General features: G+C 32.7%; 1 protein-coding gene across 14 annotated transcripts in view; it reads left to right on the top strand.

Moving 5' to 3' along the window:
* Positions 1-17,755, top strand: part of LOC127702198 (nuclear receptor coactivator 5-like) — a 196,623-nt gene that overhangs the window by 27,388 nt on the left and 151,480 nt on the right. For 9 of the 14 annotated variants that reach the window (XM_052206297.1, XM_052206296.1, XM_052206295.1 and 6 more), the window contains one exon: positions 5,441-8,393. The exons of 4 other annotated variants lie outside the window; for them this stretch is intronic. In XM_052206297.1, the coding sequence (XP_052062257.1) occupies positions 5,441-5,928 (488 nt within the window). In that variant the 3' untranslated portion in view covers positions 5,929-8,393. Of the gene's footprint in view, positions 1-1,220; positions 3,473-5,440; positions 8,394-17,755 lie in introns of those variants that run through there. One more of the 14 variants, XM_052206293.1, reaches the window with a different exon arrangement.

Here is a 17,755-nt window from a genome sequence, read left to right as displayed (position 1 = left end):
TTATTATCCTTATAAAGCATTGTAACATAGCCTTTTGAAATTCACAAAAGCAATAACCTACTGATATTTTGTCTAGCATATAGCACAAAAGGTTATTCAAACACTTTTAAAATTTGATTTGCTGCCAAAAATGCATATAACACTCACCAAATCAAATAGAATATAGTTGAAAAAGCAATGAAAACTTCCATTAAACATTAAATGTGTGATAAATTGTTTCTATGGGAGAAACTTCCATGAATGGATAAGTCCCAATGCGATTGTACAAATAAAGCAAGTGAATTAATACCCCTTATAATTTGCAAGTACTTGCATACAGCTTTTGTGTTCATTACATTTAACACACACTTTTCGGTATTTATTAAAAAAAATCCCGCTATGACTTATCACAGTTATTTTGTACATATATACTTAAAACAATATGAATAACATTGTATGTTAAATTTTCCACACAAAACATAGGGGAGTCATGAAATTATAGGAATTTTGACAGAGAGAAGAGTTGAATACCTGTAAAAAGTAAATTTAAGATTAGCATCCGTCAATGACAGAACCTGGCCACAATATACCTACTGTGGATGGGTCATTATTAGTGGGGTACTCAATTTTGTGGGAGTTTTATGAACATGGTGAACTACAAATTAAAATGTTCAAACAAAAAAACACAAAAATACACACTGGACACTACGTATTCGCTAGCAACAATCAATCAACAAAAATACAATTTTTCGTCAGTCCAGAGTATCTGTGAAAGCAAAACAGAATTCTCAGTAATTATGCATAATGACGAAAAATGCCTTAACAAACTTAGCTCTACAACAGTCCCCAAAAATCAAATAAAAGGTAATTATAAAAAAGAACCGCATTAAGAAACGACAACTGAAAAGTAAAATGATAGTAAAAACTCAAAATGTGTTAATAAGTAAAAATGGTCCTTACGTGAAAGTTTGTTTATCCATTTGAATACCCTAATTTGAAGGTTTAACCTTCAACTGTAGCATAATTACTTTTTTCAAATTGAATTACAGGAATCATTAAAACTAATGAGTTCCAGATTACTTATCATTGAAGTTATACTTCACAGTTGTTATAGTAAAATAATGCTCCCTTTAAAATTGAAAATTGTTAGAATTGGTTAGTTTCTTTATGGTCTCTACATGTATTACTTTTTTTTAGGGAATCAGCTAAAACAATAAATTATAAAATCATCTGCTTCATGGCAATTAGAGGTTCAGATAAATAAATTTCTTACTTGTCTGTTGGGCAAGTCTTTTCGCCTTATCATGCTTATTGCAGAAGCAATGCCTTTAATAGGCTTGCAGTTTCTGGCTGCAAAATGTAGACAGTTGTTAAATTTGTGATTATGCTACACAGGGGAGACATATCTGTGTGTTAAAAAATTATGTAATTGATTTATGCTCCTTGGTAGATTAGAAATCCTGCTGTCTGCCCTTTTCTGACTAAGTTTTTAATCCTTTCAATTTTGAAGAAAATTGTATTCAAAATGACAATACTGTTTCCATAGAAACATTAAAATTACAACCGCTAGTAGAACACCAATAGTTTAAACATTCTTATCCCCCCTCAATCTGCAACCCCAAAACATGCATAATAATGAACATTGAAAAGTAGTATATTAACTTTAACATATTTAAAGACTTACATTCCATATCTAAAAATAAATACAAAATAAGAAAACACATACAAAAATCTCCTAGCACAGTGGAGTGAAGTGTTATATATGGGAAATAGGTTTTTATGCTATGAGGGTTGTTTGTTTTGATTGTAGGAGACCCTGAACTGATGTCTTCAAGGCATCTGAAAAGACCATTAGATAGTGCTGATATGTATTCTGATTCTTCTGAAGCATTGAGAACATCTCAATATATTGATCGTCTAATGTCCATTGGAAAATCAGAGGAGCTTCCAATGGATGCTTACGACATATATCAGAAACAATTACAAGTTGCTTTATTGAAGGAACAGACAGAAAATGCTATATTAGCTAAAGCGGGACTCCTTTCCGCTCCTCAAAAACATGCACTTCTATCTGTTCCTGAGCCTGTCCAGCCACCTCATTTACTGGAAACTCCAGTTGCTAGTTCACATGGTCAGTTACTAAGCTTATTTGAAGTAAAAAGTGAACTACCAAGCTTGTTTGATACTCCAGTTCAACCACAGAGCTTGCTAGGAACTCCACTACTTGATAAGCACCCATCTGACTTGTTTGAAACATCACTACCGGATACAAAGGTTCAAAGTTTAATGAGCATTGATGTAGGTCCAAAAAAGAAGGCAAGGTTGTCTGGACCGCAACCATTGATGCAGCAGGATGTACAACCAACTATGTCATTAGAAAGAATGAGTCAGCATGGTAACAAGAGAATAGAAAAAGTACCAGGTGATGGACCAAGATCAAAAGAAGAACGTAGAATGATGGCCAAAGTTGATGGACCACCAGTCATGCCTGCCATAGCTGATGTCCTCAAGACTGTATGTACAACGACTGCAAATATGTATCAGCTTGTAGAACGCTACAATATTCCTCAGAATTGTCTATATCTGAAGCCACCTATTGTACATCAGGATTTGTTTTCCAAAATCGATGCGAGACAGAGAAGTTACGACAATTTTCTCCAAAGCATGCAGATGCAGTTAGCTGTTGCTGTAGTACCACTTATTCAGACTTGTGCCTTCTTTGAGAACAGCATAACAATCGACAATGAGGTGGTGTATCAGCTTCTCAAAGACAGCATGCTTCTCTTGTGTAACTTCATTTTGGAGATGACCGTCAAACGCAGGCACCTCCTGAGAAACCATCTTCCAAAGGAGGTTAGGTGGCTTTGTGTACGCAAGATGGTGATCGGTGACCATTTCTTTCCTGAAGAGTTTCTTGGTCATACTGAAGATGCGAAGGCTTTGAGACAAGCATTTGACCAGGCTCACAAGACTGGTGAAGAGGAAAAGCATATATTTGCACAACAGTTGCTGAACAAAAAGCGTGTCGATGATACCCTGTCAGATATACCAACATGGTCAAAGATTGCTGAACTAGTTAATTTAAGCTCCACCGTTCCTGTCAATCAGCAGTTTGTGAAGAAACTGCGAGAAAAGTATCTGATACCTGAGAATTGTCACTGTTTAAGGCCACCAACATGTAACCCTAGTATCTGGCATAAAATGAATCATGAGGCAATGCATGATGATCGAGACTTGCAAAACCCTCAGAGGTTAATAGGTCATGCTATTGTACCAATAATTAGAATGCTGGAGAGCATTAAGTTTGTTAATGTACAACCTTTGAAGATGTTCTCAATGCTAAAGGAGACATTGTACATTTTATGCACTACTCAGAGGGAAATATCCGTCATGCGAAGGCGTTACTTGAAGAATGCTCTTCCAGAGCCATTTAAAGTCAAGTGTGATAGCAGGATCCCAATTACCCGCTATTTGTGTGGTGATGGTACAGAAAGTAAGATTAAAGTTAACCAGACAAATGTATTGCTATTTTTTTTAGGAAAGAAAGAATACATGCTAGATCTTGTAAATGTTATTTGTACATTAACAGACATTATTAAGGGGCCTCAATTAAAGTTTTTATCAGGTACTATAATGAAAATTGATCCCTTAAAAAGTGTTTAAAAACTGAACCCAATTTCTTATTTTGGAAAAATTCTGTCATTTTGTATACATACAAGTTGCCAATACAATGAGAAAGAACAGGATAACGATTGCTATCCATCTTATTCAATGTTGCCTTACTGAATATGCATAAAAGTTTGCCATTGGAAGTTAATCAAACAACAACCAACGATACCCTATACAGTAATACCAATACACGTACAGACACAAATAAAAGTCCTTCTTCCTGTTAAAGGAAGGCCTTAAAACTCAGCATATGTAAGTCAATGATGCCAATACCAAAACCAGTATTGACATGATTTAAATATATTTTGACTTTAATTTTTCACTTGATAAATTATGACAGTTCCATTTAGTTTGAGATCACTAAAGTAGGTGTCATATGCTTCCATAGAAATATTTGCCTTAAAGTAGAGGCACACTTTTTTTTACCTTTGCATCAAATGAAATATGGTGTCTTAAACAAATTCTTTCTTGCCAATTTGGGTGCCCCTAGAGGCTGTTTTGTACAAAGACCAAAAACACTTGTTTGAGCAAGTTCAAAACACAACACAAAAAGAAGAGGAAAAAGTTATTGTTGTAAATAGTGCACAGCAATCGTGTGCAAGCAATGTTCACCGAGGCCCCTTCATAATTATAAAAACATGAACCACCAACACTATTGGTCTTGAATCTTGTATAGATTCACAGATCATGAAAATGTGAACTTCAATCAGTCACTGATTGAAATAAAAAAACTATACTTATTGCATTTTGTGCTAATGTATTCAGCATACGAGGTCTGAAAAAGTTACATGGTACTGTAATATGTATTCGCTGTACAATCCTTGGTGGTGCTACCATCAGCTTAATAAACCATTGCAAGTAAAAAAGCAGATTTGAAGCTGCTTTGTAGTCATTTAGATGGCAAGCTTATTAAGTTACCCTTGTAAGCAGCTATGAAGCTGCTTCAGAATCATTTTGGTTGACAGATACTTTTTAAGTATCTATCAAAATCTATGGCCATTTCAAGGCCTAAAACATGGAGCTTCAAAGGTGCATTCATATGATTAAACACATTTTTATTTTGCCCATCCTTAGGCTTAATCTGTTGCCCTGTATTTGTGTTTCCTGAATAAAAGAGTTTCTTTTATAAAGTATTGCCATTATGCACAATTCCTTAGATATATAAAAAAATTTCTTTCAACAGATAATAATGTATGTCATAATGTATTCAGAGTTTTACTGGACATCTGGTTCAGTACAAAGTAACCTTATATCATATTATAGGTTCTAACTATTTTAAAATGCTTTCATTATGCTTTACTTTACATAACTCAGAAATTCTCTATCCACTGAATGGTGTATTAGTTAATGTCAAAGTAATTGAGTTGAATATTCACCTAGAAATTCCACATTAGCGCAAAGTTAAGTTGCCTCAGTTGCTTTAACGACAGTAATATATGGTGTAAGGACCTATGACTGCAAGCTTTTACCATGATTACTGTAAAATATTCAGCTTATTATATTGGTCTAGAACACATCAGGATCTTTCACATAGCCTTACAATATGTTCATTTCCTCAATTATGTCAGCAGCAAAAATTTTGTAAACTATATATCTTACTAATTTTCTTTAATTGGAGCCTTAACATTGACTTGTAATTCCATCCTCAAAGAGATATGGCTATCATATATCCAAATGTTCTTTGTAAAATAAAACATGATTAAAAAGATTTACTTGTAAGCTTTCAAAGTCTGTATAAACATTAATAAACGGACGGAAAGTTAGAACTAAGATGTTTGTTTTCTGCTTTTAGGTTATGGTGCAGGAGAGCCAAAACCTGATACACAGAAAGATCTACAGGCTAAAATATTAAGTATCTTAAATGGGCCAGGAGAAGGACCAGGACTAGGAAGCATGGTAGGATTATCACAACAGCCCCAGGGCAATGGATCTATGGATGGTAGACAAGCACCAGGGGGAATGTCGTCTCTCATCAATCTGGATAACCCCAATGTTCAGAAAGCTTTAGATAATCTCATTCAAAGTGGTCCTAACTTGTTAAAGACATTGTCACATGCTCCTGGGAACCCATTACAACCCGGAGCTGCTATAACCAGCCGTGACAGTCAACATACTCAGCCTCAACCATCAATGGGGCAAAATCAAGGCTATCCTCCCAGGGGACAGTCTATGGGCATGCAGCAAGGAGTCAGACCTCCCTTTAGTGGTGCTGGTGGACAACCTATGAGAATGTCAAATCCAGGGGGAATACCACCCAGACGGCCACCTCCACAATACTGATGAGACTTGTTATTTTATTGTGACATTTTAGTTACATTTATGTAGTAACAGTGCTTTAATTTGTCTAACATGGATAAAGTGTAATGACTTGAAGTATTTTCAACATATCCTGCAAATGAAGAAATATCAAGATAGCGAGAAAAGGCATTGTATACTTGAAAGATTTACCAATTTATAATGTAAGATTTTCATTGAAGGATTTGTTTACTCATAATATATATAGTTGAATGAAAAAATGATTCAGAGTAAGTGTAATGAAAGAAAGAAAGAAAAAACACATACAGCCATAAAAGAAGCTATCCTACATTCTCGTCCGAGTCCGCCTTGATTTTTAATTTTTTACCATTGAAAGAAAAAAAAAGATTGATTTTTATATTCGACACTTTGAAAATAGTAAAATTATGTTTTAAACATTGTCTGTTTGAATTTATTAAGGGAGTTGAATGAGAATTTAGGCATTTTCCTTTGTGTCTTCTTTGAGCATGGTTAGTTCACATTTCTAGTCTGTATCAAACAATAGCTTATTTCATTTTCTGCTCACTATTTCCAAGGTACCAGAACATTTAAGAAATCATTAACAATTAACATTTATTATAAGATAATGTGTATGTATTATATTATTTGTTTGTTTGCTGTTATATTTTTGTTTGTTAATGAACATTTTTCACCTGTCAACAAGTTGTCAAAAACATTAGAGCATTATCGATTGTGTACAGAATCATGTTTATCACACTAGAACTGTCATTTTATTGTAGATTAAGAAATGATTTTACTTAATTCATCCATCTTGTTGATCTTCCAATAAACCATTTGAAAATCATTGTAAAGGTTCATTGTATGAAGATAATTATATAAACAAAGTCCATATTTCAGTCAAAATTTTATATTTTTGCATCCAGTTTACATAAGAGATATTAAAATGTTAAGTTAAGAACATTATACAATACATCACAGACTTTTATAGAAGTCAAAATCTGAAAACTTTGCTACTTGTCGTGTTGATTTTTATTGTGGGAAAGGTATCATTACTGCTGTTTATTCTGTGTATTCCCTGAAAAAACTTAAGAATCACTGACAACCTGAAAATATTAATATTGCATCTTTGGTGAGATTTTATAACATACATTTTTTTAATTGAAATATCAAAATATCAGAATTGTTATGATTTTATAAAAAATCCTATTTGTCATACATATTTTTGTAGGAAATATCATTGTAGCATATAAAGCATGTTGAATCATTCAGAAGTCTCAAAAATCTAGCACCAAATTTTAACATCATTGAAAAAAGGCCATTGTATGAAAAATAAAGAAATTGATATCAATGTCTGTTGTAAATTCTATGCTGAGATACTACATTTAAAGGAGTTACATTTTATACAATAAGTTGAATGTTTAGAAAGTATGGCGGTCTTTAGATGTTCTCTTTCTTGTTCTCTGATTATTGGTGAGACACAGACATGGCTGAGACCAAAGGGCTCTAAAAAAGAGTAGATCATTGTAAATTCCTTGAATTACACAAAAAAAGAAGCGATCTAAATAAGTAAAAAGTGCATTTAATAAGGAAACAATTAATCCTCCAAATGTTGTCTTAAAATCAAATATTTATGATATAAGGTGTTCTGCAATTTAATCATCATCTATTAAATAAATTGCATGAACTTCAAAAGTATCTTTTCAAAATCCTATTCAGGTAAATTCTGGGTAATTTATTAATACTTTTTTTTATTGAAACTATACCAAAATTTTTAATTCTTATAAGGAAACTGCGGTGCTCAATAATGCCTGAGAAAGGTAATATGACCATGGCAATCATACCACATCTCCTTATTTTTATACGACTGCAAAAAAATTTTTGTGGTCGTATATTGGTATGACGTTGGCGTCGTCGTCGTCGTCCGGCGTCGTCGTCCGAATACACATTAGTTTTCGCACTCTAACTTTAGTTTAAGTGAATGGATCTCAATGAAATTTTACCATAAGGTTCAATACCACAAAAGGAAGGTGGGGATTGATTTTGGGGGTTATGGTACTAACAGTTAAGGAATTAGGGGCCAAAAAGGGGCCAAAAATAAGCATTTTTGTAACTTCCAGACATAACTTGTGTGTAAGTATATGGATCTCTCTGACATTGTACCACAAGGTTCCATATCACAAAGGGAATGCTGGGATTGATTTTGGGGGTAATTGCCTCCAAATTTTAGGAATTAGGGACCAAAAAGGGGCAAAAAACAAGCATTTTTCTAGTTTCATGACAATAACTTGTGTGTTAGTGTATGGATCTCTCTGACATTGTATCACAAGATTCCATATCACAAAGGGAATACTGGGATTGATTTTTGGGGGTAATTTCCTCCAAATTTGGGGAATTAGGGGCCAAAATGGGGCAAAAAACAAGCATTTTTCTAGTTTCAGGACAATAACTTGTGTGTTAGTGTATGGATCTTTATGAAATTGTACTGCAAGGTTCCATATCACAAAGGGAAAGCTGGGTTGGAGTTTGGGGGTAATTGCCCAAAACGTTTAGGAATTAGGGGCCAAAAAGGGACAAAAAAACAAGCATTTTTCTAGTTTCCAGACAATAACTTGTGTTCAAGTGAATGGATCTCTCTAAAATTGTACTGCAAGGTACCATACCACAAAGGGAAAGCTGGGATTGAGTGTGGGGGCGATGAATCATAAGGGGGTTCAAAAAATTTTGGGGGGGGATTTTTTTTTCCTTTTTTTTCTTTAAAATTTTCCATTTTAAATTGGTTATTTCTGATTTATATTTAAAAGCAAATAATAATGATATGGTTTGAATAGCATACATGTGAACCTCCCGACAGGAGTACAATAATCCTGTTTTCAGGAGTCTCCTCCCGACCTCCGGTTGAAGAGGAAAATTATATCCCGTGTATGAAATTTTTCATGAATGAAAAATTTCTGCCCAACATATCATCTCAGGCATCTGGTGTAACTCACATTACCTGAAGTTATATTTTACCTGTAAATCAATTAACATGCATAATTATATGGCTTCACTTGTCAGCTTGGGTGTCAAACATACTGGTAATCAACGATTTTTTACCTCAGGCTAACTGCCGTTGTGTAACAAAAACTGTGTATTTATTGGGTTACTTCCCTTGATTTATCCTGTTTTAAGTTACTTTCCTTTTAATAATGAAAATTTTTAAAAGAATATAAATAAAATATAAATTGAACAAATAATCATAAAAGGATGGTAAATAAATGATTTTAAATGTCTTAGGACAAATAAAAAAATAATAATTTGAAAATTATTTGAGGATTCTATACTTCCTTTCAAGGCTTAAATTGAAATTTATATAATAACTATGACCCTTGTTTTACAGTTAGAATGATTTTCTGAGTATGCAAACAAAAGCTAAAAGAGAAAAAAAAAAAAAAAAAAAACAAACAAAAGCTATTTGCAGATAGTTAAACAAATGTTCTGGTTACAATAAATGTTTTATAGAATATGAAGTAAAAAATTTAAAGAACATACTGAAAAAAAAAAAATGTTAGATTGAACATGTAAAATATAAAGATGGAGAAACTTTATAAGTACAAGGGTACTATAAACATAATAAATTGGATGGAAAGTTGAAGAAAACACACTTTAAAAGACCATTTTTACAGCACACGGTTACATTTACGACAAAATTTATGTCGATTAAAAACCTCCTGATCTGAGTCCTAATCTCCTGACCAAAATTTCCCAATCTCCTGATCTGAGTTTCACAGTCCATCACATATATGAATAGGTAAATTAAAAAATTATAAGTTCTTAGACCACTTTCATTCTGTGTCAGAAACCTATGCTGTGTCAAATATTTAATTACAATCCAAATTCAGTGCTGTATCAAGCTTGAATGTTGTGTCCATACTTGCCCCAACTGTTCAGGGTTTGACCTCTGCGGTCGTATCAAGCTGCGCCCCAGCGGAGCATTTTATTATACAAGTGCATTCATGAAAGGTCACTTGTATTCTCCAAGCACTCAAGACTTCTACAATTACATACATGCATTAACAAAATATCTGAGATTTTTTTTATTATATATAAAAACTGAATGAAATATATTCATTGAATTGTATAGCATACCAATGACATTGAAAGCAAAAACCTTCAGCAAAACTTCCAACAATGTACAAATACGAGTATTGAATTGTTGCTGTAACACTGTCCCAGATTAAGGTGATGGTTGAGCATTCACATACATATTAAACTTGCCACATATCTAAGTACATATCCCAAGCTGGCCAGAGGCCTTAGTCATTTTGAGGTCTTTGGCTGTCGTTATCAGTTTGCACTTTGATTTATCTGTCAGTCGCTATTTTTATTTCTTTCATATTTGATATAATGGGGCCTTTTATAGATTACCTCAAAGTTATTTTAAAGGAATTTATTGATGTGACAGTTTGATGGACTCACTCCCAAACTTAATGAAGTCCAAAGGTTTATGGTAAGTTTGTAAGAGAAAGGCAGAGTTTACAAACCAATAAACTCTGTAAAAATTACCTTTCTTGTGATACTTGTAATTCCAATAAACGTACTCAAAATATGTCTTAGAGAAAAAATGTCATCAAAACGTCCATAATCATTTCGCCTGTGTAGGAATTTATACTTTTTGATTGCCATGACGCTCACCTATGAAATATACCATACCTTAACATACAACATTGAAAATATTCATTTATGAAGGCAATAAATGAATATGATCATCTGTAAATGTGTAGATATCACTTTCAAGTCCTATAGTCCTTGGTGCATAGTTGTCTAAATAGAAATTTCATTACATCTGCTTATATTTAAATAATAACCAGGTTATATTTTTGCCTTGCCTGTGATGAAAGTCGCACAATGCGAGACATGGAGATGCTAATCTGGAAGAGGTGTAAACTATTTTATAAAACTTTATATTTCAAAAGGTAGAAGACCTGGATGCTTCAATTTGTCATGCACATTTTCCTTGATCTTATTTACTAGTATATGGTACAGCGACTGCTTTAAAACTTGTATAGTAATGAAATGTATTGTGAATTTCTCCTTTATTATGAGTAATGGGATAAATATATTTGGTATATGGGATCCTTGCAATGTCTTTATGTATATCAAACAGGGTTCACCTGACCACTACTAATGGATTCCATTTTGTGGATCAGTTAAGTTTTATGGCTAAGTGGGTTTATCAGATACTATAGGCAATAGGTTAACTATTTTTAGTGTATGGAATGATTATATGGTGACCTATAGTTGTTAACTTCAACTTCATGGTTTCTGGTGGAGAGTTGTCTCATTGGCAATGGTACCACATCTTATTTTTATATTGGGAACTTAGTGATTTTCAGGAATATTTTCAAAAATTGGGAACAATTTTGGCATTTAACCCAATTCTTTAAAACTTCACAGAGAGTTGGCACATCTATAGAGGTTATGCACCTTCCATCTGCTAGTCAAAGGGGGCATTAAGTGTTACCCTTGACCTTCCTTCCCATTTTAATTTCCACACTCTAGCTTAAGTTTTCCTGATCGAAATTTTATGAATCTACACAATGCTAAGAACCAAAACTTGCAGACAGAGTTTGAATTTGGGCAGTTAGTCCATTACCGTTCTAGAGTTATGCCCCTTTATAACTTAATTGCAAATTTTACAAAACTCCTACACAATGCTAGAAACCAAGCTTGAGCGGGGGCATTCATGTCCTTAGACACATTCGTCTTTTATTTTTACATTTTATATTTCCATAAAGGAGTAGGTGGAGTAATTAAGACCCCTTTTTGGCCCCAAAATATAGCAGTTTTACAAAATTGTTAAAATGTAAACTTTAAGATATTTATTGGTAAGAAGAATGCATCTGCTACATAAATATGGGCTGTTTTTGATAATACAATGCACATATATTGGGTACTAGCATCCTTTAGTCGTGCTAAATTACTGAAATCTTCACAATTTTAGAATTTTAGTTAAATTTTAGACGGTTTCCGTCTAAAATGAAAGTGGCCGCATTTTTGTTCATTCTTAATATTGAAATGTAAGTTGTATTTGATGATAATACATAACATATATAAAGGTTGAGGATGAACACGGATGCGGCCACTTTCATTTTTGACAAAAACCATCTGAAAAGTGACATTTTTGGCATATTTGATATATTTTTCATATTTAAGCTTGAATCGGAGCGTTTTTAATGACTAAATCAGTTAAAATCTTTTCCATAAAGTAATAGAATCAACTGAAATAGACACTTTAGTGTTCAAAAAGTGTCCAAAATCCTTCGTCATATGAACCTGAAATTTGAGGCCAAAATCGGCCCTTACCGGACCTACTCCTTTGAATGTTTAGTATAGATCCTTCTCCATTGTTAAAAAAATAATATGTGCAACCCTGCCATTTGAGTTTTTGATCTATTTTCACATTTTATATTGTAATGTTCAGTAAAGACCATTTTACATTGTTTAAGAGACAATCTGCACAACCCATCCATTTGAGTCTTTAAATCTTTGAATGACTGTGATCTGTTTTTCTTTCTTTTTTTCAAATGCATCATACTTTTTTGTAAATATATAAAGATATGAAGATGTTGAATGATTGCCAATGAGACAACTCTCTACCAGAGACCAAATTACATCGAAGTAAGCAACTATAGGTCGCTGTACAGTCTTCAACAATGAGCAAAACCGATACCGCATAGCAAGCTATAAAAGGCCCCCCAAGATTTATGCAAAACAATACAGGAAAACAAACGACATACTGCAACAATCGACAACCACTGAATTACATGTTCCTGACATCGGACCGGCACATACAGAATGTGGACGGGTTAAACATGTTTGCAGGTGCCCAACCCTCTCCTAACCTGGGGCAGTTGTGTTACACCACGACACAATAACAGACTTATAAAAATCAGTTGAAAAGGGCTTAACTTATCAGATCGATACCAAGCAAAAAACAAATAACATAAACACTAAAGACTACGTTTGGTTGTTGGATACAGTTATGCTAAATTAATAATATAAAGCAAATAAAATGGAGTTAGTACTAGTTAGTTATTTACACTGTGAAAGAAATCATTACTAAACTATATTTGCAGCATCCTTCAATAATGATTAATTTTTAGAGGAAATGGTTATAGTTATTGGCAACATCATATTTTCACAGAAAAAAAAAGATAAGGTGTTAAGAAACTTGAGATGGTTTTATCCTTTTTTTTTTATTATTGGAATAATAAGTAGAACTGAAAAATAATGATTTTTTTTTACGTTCATATGAACTAATGAATGTCAGATATTTGTTAATTAAAGTAGAAATAAATTCAATATATGCATACTCTTGATTCTTCAGTGGACAAGACTGGTAACTGAATAAAAGAAGTAGAACTAACAAGTAAAAGAATAAGGTCAATATGATCTGATGAATGTCCGATATCAATTGATCTTGTTGGACATTTGTCTTTTTTTTATACTTGCTGGATATGTGTCAAGAGAGATGTGGTGTTTTCTTCAATGAGACAGCAACTTCCTAAGTACACAAAAATCCTAAAAGCATTTATGCTATAATTAAAGTTGGGGAAACTGCATAAGGAACAATAAAGTAAGTTTGTTTCTTTTCCCCTGATGATAGCAAAACAGATAAATTGATAATTTCCTTTGTTAACTCTACTGAAACAAATGCACTTGACATGATAGGCATAAATAATTGTATTGACCCAACAAATTATGGACTCCCATATTGTATTGGACCTCTTTTTGTGTTGCTATTATCAGGCAAAAAGGCTTGATATTTTCCATCTAAGGTTCAACCTGCCCAAACAAAAAAGATTTATTACAAGCATTATGGATATTTCCAGTTAAAAGTTCGAGGCCTAGCCCAAAACTTAGTAGCCTGGGCTACTACGCCTCTGTCAATCTTTTTCCCTGCTTATGTAGCAAGAAAACCAATGTCAAACCAAACATATACTTGATTCTCTTTCTGTAAATTAAAAAGATTATCTTCCTTTCCCGAGTCTGCATTAAACAAGATTAATATTTTAACTTTTCAATTAAAATACAACTATACTATGATTTACAAACCTACTTTGGTTTTTTATGCCCACACCGCTAGGCTATGGGGCCATTAAGGTTTACCCTTGTCTGTATGTCATGAAATTGGTTTCCATTCTCTAACTCGAGGTTTGTCTCAACAATTGAATTTGCTGTTTCCACACTCAAACTTTACTTTACCTCAACCAAATATTATGAAATTTGGACACAATGCTTATTACCACCAAACACAGATCAAGTTAGAATTTAGGTGGCATTACTTTCACCTTGAGTTATGTCCCTGTATGAATGAAAATAATGCTGAATTTTCCATTTCCACATTCTAACTTGACTTTGTCTCAACAAAATTTTATGAAACTTTTACCCATTTGCTTATTACCATCAAACACGGATCAAGTTCAAATTTGGGTGGCATTACTTTCACCATTCTCAGTTATGTCCCTTTATAAACGGGAAAAAATGCTGAATTTGCAGTATATTTACAAGCTAGGGCATCTGTGTCCCATGGACACAAGAATATTCTTCTTTTATTTCAAATATGATATTAGACATTGCTTTGTTTTAAAGCATAAAGTTTGTACTTCACAAACCAATGACGTCATTTCAAGGTATGCTTATCTGCCAATAACGTTAGAATAAAGAAGTAATTCACATTTCAAAATGAAAAATGTTGAATAGTGCTGTTTGGTACATTTTTGTCATTGTATAACCATCCAATATAACTAAACAAATATCCTTTTAATTTAATTATGGGAAAATATTCATAATTTGAAACTGGATGTTAAAACAGCCACCAATCAAACAATTATTGTTGATGTGATATTCACTTGGATTCAAAGTAAGAAATTTTCTTTAAAATCACATATTTTAGACTGCATGTCTTAAATGTATACATCATTATTCCTTGCTAAAAAGATGAAAGCCTATATCTATTACTACAATATTAAGTTTGCTTCTTAATGTTTGCTGATTTCATTGTATCCCAAACGAGTATCCTGAAGCATCAACGCTGGAAGATTCAAGAAGAAAGACAGGATGTCGAGAAAGACAAAGATCAACTAACGGTACTCCTTTCTGTGTACTATATGAAATGTATAAATAGATAAAAGGCTATGAATAAAACTTACCCGAGTACGTGATTTTTAATGCAAAAACATGGTTCAGTTTCAAATTTTAATTTGAATATTTAGAAATGCTATATACAAGATACTGAAATACTTGAGGTAATAACATGCTGATAAAAACAAAAATTTGAAAAATTTTCTACAGAAATAATTTGCTTATAAAAAAATTTATAAACAATTGTTTTATAATTTGTTATCTGAGTCAACAGCATAGTACGAGAAGGCATAATAAAAAAAAGAAAATAATAATCCTTCTGGAAAAAATGAGCTGCTAATTGACTTCGGTATGGAAAAATCGGTATTCTGTTTATCGGAAAGGATTTTCTTCTATAAAAAATACAAATACAGCTTCTTATGCAATCAAGGCTTCTATAAAAAAAGCGCACAAAAAGGCTTTTGTTACCGTATTTAACAAAACGAAAAGGTAAATCTTTTAATTTTGTGACATGCAGTACATGTATAACCTACAAACATGTTATAAACAAACTGTTATCACAGTAGTTACCTCCGTGTAAAATTTACGGTCAATCTTTATTCAATCCTGCATTTAAGACAATAGACCATCTTCGAGTTCATTGCATTTTCGTCAAAAACTTTGGTTTTAGTGAACATCATTCGTGCGTTTAGGGGGTGTTGTCACTTCCTTCCCATGTTGAGCTAGCGGTTGAATAAATATGATGCTATGTTGCACAAATTATTCGGAATATTAAATTCTTAATATTGATAATCCTGCATAATGACGATCACGAAGACCCTTGATGAACTTTAATGGAGCAGGGATACAGGCGATTCCCTCTATCTGGTAAATGTCGTCATAAAGGCACGCATAATTGACAAGCCTTTCCAGTGAAGGACATAACTCGTGTCTTGATAAGAACAAAAAAAGTATTCTGTGTAGCAGCGTTAAATTTTGGTAATAAATCTATGTTCACTGCAGTACAACGCTCAATAAAATATTGCTAAATAAACAAGAAAAAATGTATCGAGAATGTCGTAATAAATATTAAAATTAAAATAAAAAAACGGAGCAATGATCTTGTCTTAATGCAGTATATTTTCTATTTTCTTATTTGATGAGTATGAAATAAAAAAATATTATTAGTTTGAATATTTATAACTAATTAAAAATACAATATAAAAAGTATGTAATAATGTGTTTTATTTAAGTGTTAAATCTTGAGATATAACAGTCATTTAGTAGCCAAATACTTATTAAAATGGGTTTATTTATGTGTTTAAATCTTGAGATATTACTGTTATTTAGTAGCCAAATACATGGCATTATAGAGCACAACTCGTATTCAAAGCATGTTAATTTCTAACCTGAACTTTGGATTGGCACATCATGCCTTTCCCACTTTGATAATACTTTAATAGATCACCTAAACAGATAATTCTCTGTTAGCTTGGGCCATTGATTTGGCTCTGTTGTCAGATTTAAGCATAAAATTAGGTGAATGATTCTGGTTTAGTGGGGCCTCTAGGTATTGAATTAGGTAATCTGGCTATGGCAAAAATTCTCAAAAAAAAAAGAAAATTAGCATGCATCTATGATAAGTTTTGATGTTAATAAGCTGATTTAAGGAATTAAATCTTTGGATAGTTTCTTTGGAATGTTAGTCAATTGAAACTTTAGTGAGTTACTTCCCCTTATTGTAGTTAAATGTGCTCTTAAATTTATGTCCAGTTCAAAATGAGAAGTTCAAATTTACTTTCTGCTTCTACGTAGAAACCACACATAAAAAAACAGAAAAATATGTTACCTAAAGTTCTGGTCATCTCTATTCAAGTTGTGCTCTGACAGTACCTAGCCATGGTGGCATTTGATGTTCCAAGAATCTTACAAATTAATTATTAATTTATACTCAAAGCTGAATATTGATTAAGATGTATCAAGGTGTTACAGAATTTTAATGAGAATTTCATATTTAAGACTGAGATCTTGTTATTACTTGGCATCCATTTTGGTATGGCCTAGGATGAATGACTTGTTGAGACATGGGTAAACCATATGGCAGTATTAGAGTATCAAATTTCTTTAATCATTTTTCTTAACTTTATGGACAATGGTAATTTTCCAATTTGTTTGAGGTACTTTTCTTAATATTGTTCAAATACATTGTATAAAAAAATTCCTAAATCCAAGCAGTGCATATCAGAAGATTAGAAAGGTAATAGTATCTGGTACTGCCTCTTAATAATTAAGATAGATGCTGCTGAAATTATTAATAGAAAAAACGGTCAAACAGACGCATCATTTTCTACAGAAATAAGAAATTAGTTGTGTGGTACATATGTGAACTTAATGTGATTTAAAAGGAAAATTTACAAAGGGGCAAGCATAGTTTTAAATAAAAAATGGACAGACAAAAGCCAGGATAAATGTAAAATGTCTTGAAACTAAAGATTAGGCAGCACCAATTCCACTAAAACCTATAAATACTTGGATATTTCACAAGAGTTAGCAGTCTCAGCTCCTTGATGCCACAAATGTGTGCAAAAAGGTTTTGTTTTTTTCACTTATTACTGCTGACAAGTTGTATAAGAGGAAATAAGGGATACATTTTCTTGATAGCCAATTTCAATTTAATAGTGATTTTATTGTTGTTCTTCATTCTTAAAAAAGGATTTTAAAAGTCTTTTAGAATAGTGAGTGCAAAACA

Source organism: Mytilus californianus, unplaced genomic scaffold (genome assembly GCF_021869535.1).
Source record: "Mytilus californianus isolate M0D057914Y unplaced genomic scaffold, xbMytCali1.0.p SCAF_5, whole genome shotgun sequence".
Classification (NCBI taxonomy): domain Eukaryota; kingdom Metazoa; phylum Mollusca; class Bivalvia; order Mytilida; family Mytilidae; genus Mytilus; species Mytilus californianus.
The sequence above is the reverse complement of the archived record's forward strand: the minus strand, read 5'-3'. Positions and strand labels throughout refer to the sequence as shown.